General features: G+C 38.4%; 2 protein-coding genes and 2 long non-coding RNA genes across 4 annotated transcripts; 3 read left to right on the forward strand and 1 right to left on the reverse strand.

The window, feature by feature from the left end:
- The first annotated feature begins 5,609 nt into the window (after nucleotides 1-5,609).
- Nucleotides 5,610-6,759, forward strand: LOC133730154 (uncharacterized). Its single transcript, XR_009856647.1, has 3 exons — nucleotides 5,610-5,770; nucleotides 5,852-5,908; nucleotides 6,029-6,759. It is a non-coding gene; the product is annotated as an uncharacterized LOC133730154 (long non-coding RNA).
- A 142-nt stretch (nucleotides 6,760-6,901) lies between these two features.
- Nucleotides 6,902-8,200, reverse strand: LOC133734383 (transcription factor DYT1-like). The gene is made up of 4 exons (XM_062162023.1): nucleotides 7,829-8,200; nucleotides 7,568-7,750; nucleotides 7,311-7,487; nucleotides 6,902-7,134 (listed from the first exon to the last, which is right to left on the reverse strand). The coding sequence occupies exons 1-4, from the start codon at nucleotides 8,066-8,068 to the stop codon at nucleotides 7,063-7,065; spliced, it is 672 nt and encodes a 223-aa protein (XP_062018007.1). The 5' UTR covers nucleotides 8,069-8,200; the 3' UTR covers nucleotides 6,902-7,062.
- A 1,102-nt stretch (nucleotides 8,201-9,302) lies between these two features.
- Nucleotides 9,303-10,817, forward strand: LOC133729798 (small ribosomal subunit protein mS79 (rPPR3b)-like). The gene has a single exon (XM_062157375.1). It carries the CDS (start codon nucleotides 9,363-9,365, stop codon nucleotides 10,509-10,511), a length of 1,149 nt encoding a protein of 382 aa, XP_062013359.1. The 5' UTR covers nucleotides 9,303-9,362; the 3' UTR covers nucleotides 10,512-10,817.
- Nucleotides 10,818-13,036: 2,219 nt separating this feature from the next.
- LOC133729799 (uncharacterized) lies at nucleotides 13,037-14,147 on the forward strand. Its single transcript, XR_009856511.1, has 2 exons — nucleotides 13,037-13,695; nucleotides 13,807-14,147. It is a non-coding gene; the product is annotated as an uncharacterized LOC133729799 (long non-coding RNA).
- The last annotated feature ends 1,508 nt before the right edge of the window (nucleotides 14,148-15,655 follow it).

Here is a 15,655-nt window from a genome sequence, read left to right on the forward strand (position 1 = left end):
AATTTAGTAAGTGTATAATCTTATTGGTTCTAATAGGATGTTTCGACCCATTTCTCTTCTCTGTCCTCTAATTCAGATTGGAATCATAATGGGTCTCCCACTTCAAGTCTGGATTCGTGATCTTCGGCCTCATCTCGATGCCTAAAAAACGTTTTGTTTTCTTTCAACTGGGTAAAAAGTCTCGTTTTGTTTTGATGTGTTGTCAGGGTCATGAGTCCTTTGCATCTCATGAAAGTCTTGAACAACTTCACCGATTAATTTTGTGCTTGGCATGACGCATGTTGTTTACAGTTTCTTTGCCATTGTCCTGCCCATGATTAATTAAGGTTCTTTTTATCTCATCATCAATCAATTTTTTCTAATGGTACTGGGGTCCTATTTACTGAGACTAATTGCTTTATGTTAGTTCATTGTAGATTTATATATAGCTGGAGAACATGGGAAAGTGAAGGTAAAGCCAAGGCAATGCAGACCTTAGAAGCTGAAGAATTGATTGTTCTTCAGCTTTTGAGTACATGGACCATATTTTTGATTTCTTTGTACCCCGATGCCAAAGAAACTAAGCGAATCAGAAGATTGTCGACATCCATTCTTCTCAAGGTCGAAACACTGCAGATCTGCAAAACTCCATACAACAAACTCACCGTGAACCACAATAAATTGGGGACCAAAAAATAGATATTTTAATATTTTAATAATTCAATAAAATTCAATAAATATCTAAATTGCACATGGATTGCAGTTCTGAAATTGAAGTGGGGTCCGTATGAATATTTTACACGGACAGACTTTTCCGTGTGAAAGAGCATTAGCAACGCTCGCAACGCCTACAAACTTTGAATCCGTGGTACGCCCACAAACTCTGAATCCGTGGTTGTACTGTGTGAAAAGATGAATACACATAGATCTCTAGTAGGGAGACTAAGAGCTGTGGTTTGATCTTCTTCACTACTAACTGGGTTTTATGTTGAATAAGGAAATTTGAAGATATAGGGACTTATATAGCAAACCATGCATGTCAATGGGAGGAATTTGCTCATTGCTGAGACTCGTAGAGCAAGTGGTAGAGAATTCTATATTTCCACGGTATCTCAAACATGTAGGATTTTTGTAGCTAGTGCTTGGTTTCCAAGAAGTCAGCAAAAAGTTGTAACTGTGATGAGGCTTCTTGTATTCAAATCAAATGATAAATCTGTTTCTTTATGTGAAATTACAAATTCTGTTCCCTAAATTTTCTGTCCGAGAATGTTGATCATAATACATTACTGCATGTTCCTTGTGATGATTAGAAAGTATTGTTTTCTACACGTACATTTTTGCTCTTTCAATCTAGTGATATCTGTAGAGTGCAGATAGGATGCAATTATGAGTAAAATGTTGCTACAAAAATTTATGAGTAGTAACCAGTTCTTCCTGGAGAGTAAAATTTCAATTAAAAGTCCAAATGTTGCTACAAAAATTTATGGTTTACATCTCAATTAACCATTTTGCTATCTGCTTACAATCTTAAAGCCTGTAGGTGTGACTAAACAATGTGCCCCCCTCCCTTCCCTTCATCGATCGAGAGGGTCCTGTAACCTTTCCGATGACAAAAGAATCACATGATCCAAAATTAATTTTTGCGAGTAGGGAATGGTTATTTCAAGTTAATCTAGACTCTAACCAGTCGGATGTATATTCATAAGCCACAAATGTCACTGCACCGACAGGGGCGGATCTATGCACAGACTAGGTCGGCTCAAGCCCGTCCGAGATTTTTGGGCTTAAAAAAAAGGGTTTTTTGCACCAACAGTGTCCGGAGACTTGGGTGACTGACAATATGATACCCGAACTTACAAAGTTATCAAAGTGATACCCAGACTCAATTTTTCGTATCTCTATCATACATGCGGTCATTTTCTGTCAAGTCTCCGTTAATCCTGACCACGTGCAACGCACGTGAGTCACAAAATAATTAGGGCAAGAAGGACTTTTTCACTCCAAAAATCCCAATCCAATACATTATCCAATTTTTTTTTTTAAATCCCAAACCAGTCGTCATGCATCCCCATTCCCAGATCCGGATTGACACCAATGATTATCACCAGGAGGAGGAGGAGGTTCCTATGATCGTAGAGGATCAAGATTCCGGGTCGGATCACCCCGAATCGAATTCCTCCAATACCGATTCCGATTCCGACTCCTGTGAGCAGAACTATGAAGATTCGGAGTGTGATTGGGAGTGTGAAACTGCTCAATCAGTGGAGAGGGAGGTCACGGGACATTGAGGCTTGTGCTATTGTGAATATAATCGAGGCCCTGGGCGAGGTAGGCGGCGTCCTGCATTCTTGATGCCCACGTCGACAACACGGTGAAATTGGGGTTGTTCTTGTTTCTCAGACACGCGGCGAGGCTGGCGGAGTTGCTTATGAATTCGTAGACCAAGAAGACGTTGTCGCCGGAGACGGAGGCATCGAAGAGCTTGACGATGGAGGTGTGGTGGATGCGGCAGAGCATGGAGAGCCGGTTCTTGAGTTCTTGGGTTTCGAGCCTGCGGCGGAACTTGCGCTGGAAGACGACGGCGTCTCTGCCGCGGAGGGTGCAGCGCCAGAAGGGGGTGGAGGAGGAGGAGCTGAAGCGCTTGGCGAGGAAGTTGTTGGTGGCGGCGCAGATTTCGAAGAGGTCGTAGAGGTTAGGGTTTTCGGGGAGGGAGAGGCGGAAGCTGGAATGGGAGGTTTGGCTGGAGGTGGAGGCGGTGGAGGAGAGCTTGTAGCTTGTATTTGAGCTAGAGGTGGAGGGCTCGGAGGAGGAGGTGAAGGTAGGTCGGGTTTGGGTCCGGTTTCGAGCGGATTCGGACAATTGGGTTGTGGGTCGGGGGGAAGAGGTGGGCTGGGCGATGTCGGCGGCCATTTTGGACTTGCACATATGGGTGGCTGGGTGGTTTTATTGGGTGGAGATTGTTGAAGAGGCATTTAATGTTTTCAAAGACGTTTTCTTGTTGGTGTTGCGGCAGGCTGGAAGAGGTGAGGCTGGGATCGAGTGATCCCGCCATCACCAATCTCTCTTCTCTCGAAAGCTCAAATGGGTTTGCTGGGTTTGAGAAGATGAATATGAATGGATTCAAGAACATAAACAAATGCCGGGATTTCTTAGTTTTTTTTTTCTATTTTTGTTGGGTTTAAGAAGATGAACATGAAGAATTGCTAGGTTCAAATACTTATCTTGATTGCTGTCACTGATGGGACTGGTGGTGGATTTGAATGGGAAAGCAAATTGCAAGAGGTTGAATTTGATGGAAGAACAATGATGGGTAACTCCAATCTGTTTCAAGGAAGAGGATAATGAATAAGGGAGAGAAAATTTAACAAATTGAGTGTTTTAAAAAAAAAAAAAACGAATTGAGGGCAAATTAGTCTTTTTAGCCTCATTTAACCAATCATATGCATTGCACGTGGTCAAATTAACGGAAACGTAACGGAAAATGACTGCAGGTATGACAGAGATACGAAAAATTGAGTCTGGGTATCACTTTGATAACTTTGTAAGTTCGGGTATCATATTGTCAGTCACCCAAGTCTGCAGACACTGTTGGTGCAAAAAACCCTAAAAAAAAATTAGATGTATACTTCTTTTTTTTTTAATTGGGTAGCCCGTCCAGATTCCAGAAGCCCAGTACCCTAGCCCTTGTAACTCCCCACTCCCGACAGTTCGAAGAATGCCTCCGTCAATTTCAGATCCAGCCTTAAAAGCCTCGATGTCCATTTCCTAAAGGAATGACTCATCTCCCATTCTCCCAAGCCACAATCTCATCAGAAATCATTCCGGACAAGCATCTGTTTCTTAATTTCCTCTTCAACCTCTTGATTCAAGCAAATTCTGGTTCATGCTTCCACTCATCGACTACGGGCTATTCGAAATTTTGAACTGGAGATTGGAGAATCGTCTTTCACAGTCTCACTCTCTCCTCCTCCGCCAGTGCCTCCTGCGGCTCTCCCTTCTCCACTTCTCTCAGAGTCTCAGAGATCAAGTCTTATCTGGTATGCAGAATTCTCTCCGAGTCTCCGTCTCCTTGTTCTGCAAATCTGCAATTTATTGTTTAATTGATGTGGGTTAAATGTGATGCACTGATGTGGGTCTTCTTTCTACTGTGCAATTGTTGTGGGTTTAATTGATTTCAATACTTATCAGTTATCAAGGTCAGAAGCTTGAGTCCATTATTAGAGTAGCTAAAATGTACTGCTTTCCAATGTACTTTTTTCTTTTCTTTTCATTGTGCATATAAAATTGTGGCTTATATTGTGGTTTTTTGTTTTTGTTAAATTAGTTATTATGAAAAATAGTTAATTCAAAGTTAATTTCTTAATTTATAGGTGTAAGAGTAAAATGTCAAATCATGAGCCAAAACCGAAGCGATCAAAATTCATTGACACATGGTTTAAAAGAACAAATGTTGAGTCTTCAAGTTCAAATGTGGTTTCTGAACCTTCCATATCCTCTTCAAATATTGATGTTGAACCTCAACCTTCCATTCCTGAACCACAAAATAATATCAATGCTCTTGAACGTGATCCTGGATTAGTTTTGTATAGATATGTATTTGAGGGGTAAGGCTCACTACGTCCCCCCTGACTAGGTGTACCTTTTTTTTAAAATTAATAAAATTCTCTCGCACCGTCGAGATTCTCCATAATATATATATATATATATATATATATATATATATATATATATATATATATATTTTGTTTAAGAAATCCTAACCCGCCCAAGATTTCAATCTTGGATCCGCCACTGTGCACCAGCAGGAGCAGCTTTGACCGTTGATGGGACTATTCCCTTATAAAGACCAGCCCAGCCTTCTTTCTGCACTATTCGATCGTCGCAAAGCATCAACCATATTGCTGTAGGCATGGTGCTCTACTCGAGTCCCATATCATGGGTGCCTCTATGGTCCTTCAATCTGTAACAACCCAAAAAACAAAAAAAGAAACAAGTTTAATATATCCATCCTCATTGCATTATCATTCACATATAAAGCATGTTAAATCAGATCTTGTCATCAAAAAAAAATTAAAAAAATCATGTCTTCTTCTCTTATACTCTCAGCGAGAAATCTTTGTACATCAGTAATTCCAGATGAATGATCGTAGTATAGAGTTCAGAATGTCAAAAGATCTACCTAGAATCTTTTCTTGACCACATCAAGTGGATGATAGATAAGTTTAGCACATGTCCCGACAGCCAGACCACAGAGAGTTTAGGATGTCAAAAGATCTACCTGCAATCGATGTATGTGGCGTGTTCTTCTGCTATTTTTTTTTCCTTTTGATATTGTACAATGTTGATAAGAATAGTACTTCTTCCTATTTTATTTCTTTTTAGTTTTTGTTGATTTTGATTTTTCAAATTTTAATTTTGTATTTTCTTTTAATAAAGAAAAGTTTAATTTTATATTAGAAATATGTAATGCCATGTCATTTGCCACGTCACCTTGTTGTATGTTGACACCATTCAAACAATAAATCTGAACCATTGACCATTTTAAAATCTAAGGAATCAAATTTGCTCATCACTTTTATTTGGTGGTGAGCAAATTTGAATCCAAAGTTTTACCTAATAAGATCCTAACGGAGGAGCTTCTTCAGCGTAGGGGTGTTCAGTTATGCTCAAGGTGTGCAATCTGTTTGAATGCTAGGGAGATCGGTCGACATTTGTTCTGGGATTTCCCATTAATTCTGGGGTTATGGGAGTGGCTTTCAGCTAGCTCTCTTCCAACGGGCTTTTGATTCGGGTATGTCTCTAAATGATTACTTCAATGCTTCTTTGTTAAATGGTTTTAGCTCTTCTACTAAGCTACTTTGGTTTATTGCAGGTTGTAACATGCATGTTATGGTGTACTTGGTTTGAGAGAAATCGGTTGAGGCATAAGGTAGGTATTTTCTGTCCAATCCGGTTTCGGCGATTCTTTTGTACCCCACTCAAGGACTTTGCCTGCCTAGCTTTTAAGCAAGCCAGTCCAGTAGCTAATAATCTGCCTATTTTCAAACAGTTGAATTGATCCCCGTTGAGAGCTGCTGCCCCAAGTTTCATGGGTGAAGGTTAATACAGATGGCTCATTTCATGGCCCAGGCCAGGCAGGTGCCGGTGGTATTTTTTGCAATCATTCTGCGGCATTCTTAGGTTCATTCTCTCAGAGAGTTGAGGTCACAGCGCGGTGGAGGCTGAAGTGTTTGCATTATTTGAAGCCTTGATAATTGCATGGAATAAAGGATGGAATCACTTATGGGTGGAAACTGACTCACCAAGTTTGTTCATCTATGACCTTGCTGTACTTTGAATTAGCATTAGGTTTTCAAGTAATTACCATAGAATAGGTTTCCGAAGTTTTCTTGTAGTGAAACCCCTTCTGTTCTTCTCTAAGAATGGCCTTTACCAAAAGTTTGTTCCCATCATCTTTTCTTCTCTACCTTCATCTCCCATGCAGCATAAGTATCTTCTTTCCACAGCTCTGTCTAGCCTCTAGCACCTCTAGCGAATGTCGAATGATGCTTCCATCTCAAAAACCTTGTCCTGGATACTTAAAATGCAGTTGATCATATGTGCTAACCAAGGCCTTTGAATACTTGCATGAGTAATAGCCGGTACTAAACTACTAATGATCCTTAATTGTATGAGGAACCTGTCACCGAGCTTCTGCCTTCTCCTCTCAACATGCTGGTTTGAACGATATACCATTCTTGTTGTGTCTCCTTATACCAATCCTGCCTTCTCCGTTACCTTCTTGATCATTTGTGATGTATAACAACTCCTTATTGTTCAATTGTACTACTTCGAATTGGTGGAAGGAAAAGTAATCAAATTTCATATATATCAACTTATACTGTTAACCAAATTATAACATCTAACACAGTTTTCCATTTCCTTAATAAATATATAAAATTGATACATAATAGTGTCTTTCCAGGGTTGGTATATGCCAACCAAACACAAAGACCAACTAGTAAAGGAGTACTTGAGTATGAACTTCAAAGGAAAATGAATACGTAGTCCTGTATGGTACTTCATTACTTCCATTAGCTCTAGCTATATTCCATTAATGATATCCAGCATCAATTCCCTGGTTTGCTCGACTGCAAGTGTATCGCAATGGAATCCCTGAAATCATTAAGATCTATATTAACTTTGCATTATGCGTTAAGTCCAGTGAATCTGTTCTATCAAGGTATATTCATCTATGTCTATTCTGTACTGTGCATAGCTCCCTTTGATTTGGCATGTAGTTTTTAGGTACCACAGAAGAGTACTAGGTTTGGGAAAATTTCAGTACTTACAATGACACAGGATGAAACAAGCATTGCTCCATTGGAGGTAGTGACACTGGTATCAGTGAGTTCAAAGCCAAACTCAGTCATGGCCTCTATCAATTTGGTGAATCCACCTCTTTTCTTCGCAAGAACCGCCTTTATCCAAAGTTTGTTCCCATCAATCTGAGTCACACTAACCTCCGCCTGCAAATCGAATTACCAATAACATTAACTAGGTAGAAGAGCCATGTTTCAAGGAGATGAAATATACAGAACATTATTACCTGAATCCCATATTTCTTCATCTCTTCTGCAGCATCAATTTCTTCTTTCCTCGGCTTTGGCTCCGGCACCTCCAGTGAAGACAATGCTTCCATCTCAAAGAGCTGGTCCTGGAGCATGTTCACATTCTTCTGCAGCTCATAGATATAAGTGATTGAGTCCTCAACGATAGTTGCTTTATTCATCTGAAACAAAGCAAGAAATTACCAGAGTTAGAAACTATTTTTTTCACGAGTGCTCGTCAAGAACTTTTGAGTACTTGCATTTGTGATGATGGGAACCAATGATCGTAGCTTGAGGAGCCTGTCACTGAGCTTCGCTCTTCTCTTCCTTTCGGCTTTCAGGTTCTTGGATTTGTAAATCGAATCATCTTCCTCGTCGTTGTATCTCCTTCGACCCATCCTACCTCCTTGGCTGCTGCCTTCTTGATCAGGACTTAGGCATAGCTCATCCAAGGCAGAGCCTACAAATTCCATATCGTTCAGATAATGATCAACAAGCATTTTCCAAAGTGGGAGTGTATTTGGGGCACTTATTCATATATGTGGTGCTCACAAGGGTGTCATGCCATTTTGTGTGTGTAGAGGAAGGCAAGATAGGGAAGAAATTGGTGCTGCAGCTGTGAAAAATCACAACAGCACAGTTCATACTATATAGACTAACTAACTAGAGAGAGAAAGACTGATACTTATTCTAGAGAGTTCAATTATTTATTGTTGTTATTTCTTTGTGTTATTAGGTGTAAACGCTACTTTCACTCATAATTTAATTTATCGTAGCGCATTTTTCGTTAAATAAAAATACAACAGTAAATAATTTTTGGAGTGGAAGATATTAAATTAGGAGTGCCAATAACAATCACTACAAAAATATCTGGCATGGTGCATGTGATTCATGTCATGGTCTTTGGTATTGTTGACTGGAAAAAAGATCAAAAGAATGAAGGCTGTTAGAGGAGACATATTCTCTTCCTGTTATCTGATTCTAAGTTTGAAGTTTGTAACAGAAATATGTACATATTCAACTAGTTTATATATATTCAGATTTTGTGCATGTTAAGAATCACAACTTCTTATGTACCAAGGAACGGTAAAAACCACTTTAGTTCTCTAGGTGCTTTTATGTATCAAATTTTAGTGTTTCTGGCACATCATACTTCACTACAACTAATTAAATTTAAATCATATAATAATAGATAAATGATTAAAAAATACATATTTAAATCATGGAATATAATTATTGAAATTTCTTATTTTTTTTGTGTCTCTCTGAACTTCTTCAGTAACCAACTAACCATTCCATAGAAAAATAAAACACTTTTGAAAAAAAAAACAAAAAATTTGGAAAGTAAATTTATACTAGAAAATCAAGTCAATCCAATCCAAATTCTAAAATGAAGGTCCGAAACATAATTCATATAATGTAATTGCGAGGCCAGCTCACTTAAAGGACAATTTTTAAGAGATTATGAGAGACAAATGAATTTGATAGCTAAAAACAAATGCACAGTTTTAAATTGTTATAATTTCATTCTTTTAATTTAATACAAGATGCATTTGTCCCTTACAGTCCTTAAAATTGTTCCTTAAGCGAGCAAACATGTTGTAATTGTTATCTTCAGCATATGTTGTTCCAAATTAGGTTCAAATTGAGTAAATTAGTAAAAGGCATCAAGGCCCAAGACAATAGTCCTTTCGGCCCAAACCCAGTCCAAAATATTTACTAGAAGTCCAAGGTCACACTCATTTCTCTCACACTCCAACGTTAAACCCAAAACCCCAGCCACCCCCTAAAACGATGTCGTTTTGTCGCCTCCTCCGCCGTGCATTTTCCACCGCCGCCACCCAGCCCAAACCAACAACCGCCAAGAGCATCAGAGCCATCTCCGCCGACCTCGACAGAGAGCGCAACCTCAAACGCCTCGTCAAGAAGTTCAAAGAGTCCTCAGAGCTCTACCGCTTCCGAACCAAAACCCCCATTTACGAAGAGACCGTTCGCCGCCTCACCAACGCCAAGCGCTTCCGTGCGATCGAAGAAATCCTAGAGGACCAGAAGAAGTACCCGGATTTCTCCGACGAGGGTTTCGCCGTCCGAATCCTTTCTCTTTATGGAAAGGCCGGCATGTTTGATAATGCCCAGAAGGTGTTCGACGAAATGCCTGAGAGAAACTGCCGGCGAACCGTGTTGTCCTTCAACGCCCTCCTCGGGGCCTGCGTGAGCTCCAAGAAGTTTGATATGGTTGAGAAGATTTTCGGGGAGGTACCGGAGAAGTTGTCGATTGAGCCGGATTTGGTGTCGTACAATACTGTGATCAAGGCATTTTGCAAGATGGGTTCGTTTGACTCTGCGGTTTCGGTGATCAATGTGATGGAGAAGAAGGGTGTGAAGCCGGATGTAATCACGTTCAATACGATTTTGGATTGCTTGTATGGGAATAAGCGGTTTTTGGATGCTGAGAATATATGGGGTCAAATGGTGGAGAAGAATGTCGTTCCTGATATTAGGAGCTACAATGCCAAATTGCTGGGGTTGGCTTTGGAGAAGAGGAGTGAAGAAGGGGCTCAGTTAGTTGAAGAGTTGAGGAATATTGGAGTGAAACCTGATGTGTTCACCTTCAATGCCTTGATTAAGGGCTTTGTGAATGAGGGGAACTTGGATGAAGCTAAGCGGTGGTATGGTGAAATAGAGAAGAGTAGTTGTGCTCCGGATAAATGGACTTTCGAGACGCTTGTTCCCTTCGTTTGTGAGAAGGGTGATGTTGAGTTTGCTTTTGAGCTGTGCAAGGACATTTTCCAAAGGCGCCGCCTTGTGAGTGCGGCACTGTTGCAGCCTGTGGTGGATGGACTGGTCAAGGCCTCCATGATTGAGGAGGCAAAGGAACTTGTCAAACTTGGGAACACTAATAACTACAGACGTTTTAATCTGAAGCTGACTTCAGACAAATAGGGCCTTTCGTTTCTTTCTGCTGCCTTTTTTTGTATGTTGAATTCCATTTTGGTTTTGAAGCACAAAAATGTAAGGTAGACATGGAACTCTTTTCAAGGGTGAGTTTGATCAATTTTCAGTTTTCTTTTTTGTTGTTTCAAATAAGCATTCTTAGTAACATACGAATTTCTATAATGGCTAGACAATGTTTATTCTTATTCAGTTTACTACTGAAATTGTCTCGAACATAAAATTGTAATGCAGCTTATGCTTCTTGTTGGTCTTGACAACCTTTGAGGTTTAAATCCAATTCTGATAGTCTTATTACATTGATACAGTCTCATACAACATTGATTTCATATACTCTTTAAGTGATGGAAGGCATTGGTTGCCATCATAGCTATACATCAGGGGGACCATTCTTGCCCTTTTTTTTTTCTTTTTTTTTCCATCAATTACGGGGTGCCACTGTGAGTTTGGGTTAAGAGTGGTCGTCGCTTTCCTGTTGTTTTTTTGATGCTCTAGAAGGGACTGGGTTGTGTTTGGAGAATACTGTGGCGCTCGAATAGAAAGCGAAAGAAGAGGATTTGGTTTCGACAACACCCAATTTGTGGTTTTGGTGGGTTTGGCGGGAGTGAGGATTGCAGGTTTGGAAGTATTCTTCTGCTGTTGTTTTTGTCAGTTTTTGTGTGCTTTGGTGTGTAATTGATATGGGTTTTTTACATTTTAGGGGTTTGGTTTATCTTCGGCTCTAGGATCTTGGTGATTGATTGGAAAGGTTTCAAGGTATGGTTTTGATGTTTAGCAATTTTCTGCTATTGTTTCTTTTGTTGTTGTTTGTCTTGTATTGATATCGGTTTTTACGTTTTAGGAGTTTGGTTTATCTTTGGCTTTGGAATTCCAGTGATTGATTGGAAAGGTTGCAAGGTATGGTTTTGACCTGGATTTACTTTGTGATTTTTGATGAGATTAGTTCAAAAATTTACTCTGTGGTTGTTGATTACATTGGTTGGTATTGATTGGTGTTAATTTTCTAAGAATCTATCGAAATTGTTGAGAATTATGTAGTGTGTTAACAATTTGAGTATTGCTTTTCAATCAAATTACACTACCACCTGTTGATCTGCAGAGCCACCACCTAATTACTTTCAACAATGGCGTGAGAGAGAGAGAAAGCAGAGTGCAGAGGAGAAAATTCCCCCGATCGCTCTCTCTCCAGAAGCATCGTCTCCAATCAAGTTTGCTCTGAGTTTGTTCTGTTGTTTTCAATCAGAGACTTATGATTCGATCTTCAGGATTAAGGCACAGTTTAGCCAATAGAAATTGAGAAAACTTCATTATTGTTACTTTTCAATGCAAATTTCAGCTTTTTTTCTTCATTCTCAGTTTTATTTTGAGAAACAATGTTCAATTTCATTCTGGTTACCATGCATGTGCTTCTCTAAAAATAGGAATCCTTTATTTCTAGCCAAGTACATGTTATTCACTTTCGTTTTTCAGGGAAAGTTGGATCCAGATGCAATCAAATCCATTCTCCAAAACCTAGCATTTGGAAATGTAATGGCCGCCACTGCCCGCAATTACCAGAAGGAAATTCTTGCCGAAGGAAAAGCTCCGGCGACGAGGAGGTCGACCTTGACATAAAGGATGCAAGTTCAATTCTTTCTTGCAAATTGCATTTCAATTTTTAGTAAAGAATGATCTAATACGTGAATTTTGGTTATTTCTAGGATCCTGAGCTGGAAAAATTGCATGCTGATCGAATTGCAGCCCTGAAGGTTCAATTTTTAAGTGTTTTGTTTCATGTTGTTATATGGATGATGTGAGAATCGATTTCAGTTGATAGTGTAATGTTTTTTGTGATTTAATTTTTTTTTTTTTTTGGGTACTGTATGGACTTGGTGGCTTTAGCTCACAGCTTCACAACTTGATCCATCTCTAGCAGCCTCTTTCACATTTAAGTGGATATATGTAAAACTTTAACCTTTTAATTTCTTTCCGTTGTGACTCAAGTCAAGGTAAATGCCATACCAGACTGTGCAATACATCAACCCTCTTTGCATATAAATTACACAATATATTATTTTCATTTGGACTCAATTTGCCAGTAAAGGCCTCATTTGATTACTGTACATATCTGCAATTTCGTTCATAATCACCCATTTTATTTACAGCAAACATTAAAATTCTACTCACTTTCGATATGGTGAAAATGCTCATGTGTCAATGAAGATATTGAATTGTTTCAATTCATGCAACTACTTATTGGAGTGATACAAGAAACTTGCTTCTCTAGAAGCTATTTATTTAGAAATTTCAGTTTGTCACTTGATCGATCAGAAACATCTTTAACCTTTTGCTTATTTCTATCAATTGTGATTCAATTTAATTTGCTATATATTTGCACAGGGTTGTTTCAATTGGTAACAAAGAAGCAAAAGTTTTATATCAGTCATTTTATCACTTAGCATTTCATTGACTCGGTTGCTATATCTCTACAAGTGCAAGAACTCTGTCTCTCTCAGGCAAGTCCTTCTTATCTTATGTTTCTGTTAAGTATCTGTATATGTAAGTATGTATATGTTATATACTTATATCTGTCTTTCTTGGAAAGTTTTTTTTTTTTTTTTGTGCGCATGTTATGTCAGTTGAGTTTTTGTTGATTTCTGCTATCACAAGCTAATCAATCAGTAATTGGTTTTCTTTTTGTTTGCTTATAGTGTGAAGGAATTTTTTCAGTTTGCTAATAGAGTTTGCCATGTGATCCAATCTCTTTTTCTTTCCCCGTAGCTCACTTCTAGATAGCCTTTATCCAACTTAATGTGAAGGCACTCAATACCATCTGTTTCAAATCTGCTGTGAATGTAATAGATTTTAACCAAACTACAGAATGAAGTTGACACCTAGAATTTGTATCTGTTTATATATACAACTTACACAAATTCAGATATTAAAATGGATTTCCTTATTCTGATTGTATTATGACTAAACATTGTAATCAGTTTTCAACTTGGTCATCTACAAAACAAGATTAATTTACTTTTCAAAGCCTCAGTACCTCTTTTCCTATCAATTCAAATATGTCATTGTACTTTTTAGGAGCTCTAATGTACTGCTTTTCTCTCAGGTCACTGATAACTTCCTTCATGAGGTCACTAGCAATCTGGAAACTCTCATATTTTGCTCCCAGACTTTTATAAGCAAGGTAGTTCTGTTTACCTATATTTTCTAAAAAAACTGCTTTCACTACTTATAGGCTGAGTTCCAATTTCACTGTAATGGAGTTATGAATGTTCAGTTCTTTTGATTGTTCTAGAATTTCGTACTTGGAGGAAATGGGGGAATTTCAAAGGTAAAGGGGAGCTTCTGGTCTTGATTTCGATTGAGTTTTTAAAGGGATGATGAGGAACTAAGGAGGACTGCAGGAAGCAGCAGGTCCTTGAGACTATGGTCTCGGCAGAACTGGTACAAGGTAAGAATTCCAAGCCTTTGAGTTGTGAATGTGTTTCTGTTGGGATATTGAGATTAATTAAATCTGTTATTTTGTGCTGGAGATGAATATATGGAATTGATGTATAAAACCATTAGATTGATTGAATTTGGGATGTATATGAATTTTATTAATACAGAATTGAAATGCTTCTGCAATTTGTTTCGGGTTTACAGTAGTTGAACTAAAATTTGCAGTCTTTCTTTATGTTTAAATATCTGCAAAGGGAACCGACAGAAACGAAGATGGGTATTCCTAATCCAGTAGTGATCAAGCAGTTTCAATTGATAATGGAGGAAGGTAGAGTTTGAAAAACCCATTTCAAATATGTAAATGGGATCATCCTTTTGTTTGATCTGAAATTTGTTCTCTTTTTTTTTTTTTGCTTCGTCTTTTTTTGCTTTCAAGTTTGCTCGATTCTGGGCTCTTAAAGTTTTGAACTTTTGTGATTTGCAGCACCAGATAAGGAAACCCTTTACTCTACTCACTAGTCACTACAGTTTAATCATTTAGCTTTGCTTTTCTTTTCGAAATTACATAATGTTGAATCTTAAATCAGTTTTGTGGACTTGATCTGGGTCTCTGATCTTAAACCAGCACTCTTTAAAGATAATCTCTAAACCAGCACTCATTTAAACTCACGTTTTTTTTTCTACCAAATCAATAAACAGTTGCTTAACAGTAGTCCATGAATTTAACACAGTTGAAAGTTGAAATTCCTTAAAACTTGTCCGTGAATTCAATATAATTGGATTGAATACTAATGTGTGATATAGAAAATGAACGATTCTATCTGATCACGAATTCATGATACTAGAGTGTAAGATGACAGAAATTAAGAGCTAAACCTTTCCAGACCATATATAATGCTGGATGGATCAAAAAGAGAGAGTTTGGTTTTCATAATGTGAACCTCAGCTGACCATAATGCTTATGTAAATAAGACTATAACATGCTTAATGCTTACACGGTCTGTTCAGTTTTAGTACGTAACACAAATGATCTCATCATGCAAGATATAATTTCAAAGATTTTGAGTCATTTGACCCAAGAGAAAAAGTTCAAAGTAGTTTTGAAAACTTGAGAAATTGAAAGAAAAGAAGGATCGCATGTTTTCTCGTGTTTCCTGTCAATTCTAAACTAGATATGGCCATATGGGTGAATGAATGGACTACACAGTACTCCAGTTTGGACTAGTGGATAGCCGAGTGAACAAGGAATCCAATAATTAAACAAATTCGTGATTATGTACCGCATGATAAAATATCTTGTTATCTGCTGCAAAATGCTAATGCACGTCCAGTAGAGGCCATTGATCCTTCTAAATAATGCACTATAGTGCTCTACAACTCCCCCCACAGTCCCACACCAACCATGCATGGTGGGAAGCTAATTCTGTGTTCAATTATGTCCACGTACTTATCATTTGGTTAAAATGATCTTAATTTTTCTAAAAAAAGAAAATATAGATACTTATGTAATATAAATTATAATTCAAGGATTAAACTATTTATTTATGTGACAATATTCAAGCACCGTAAAGAAAAATAAAAACTCCACCTTTCTCTCTCTCACCGTACCTAAACCCTAAAAACCTTCAGGTTGCAAATTTCTTCTCGTCCGGCGGCGCCCGGACGTTGGGTCTGGTCTCTGGCCTCCCGCCGTCATGGGGTTT

This window comes from Rosa rugosa, chromosome 2, assembly GCF_958449725.1.
Source record: "Rosa rugosa chromosome 2, drRosRugo1.1, whole genome shotgun sequence".
Taxonomy (NCBI): Eukaryota; Viridiplantae; Streptophyta; class Magnoliopsida; order Rosales; family Rosaceae; genus Rosa; species Rosa rugosa.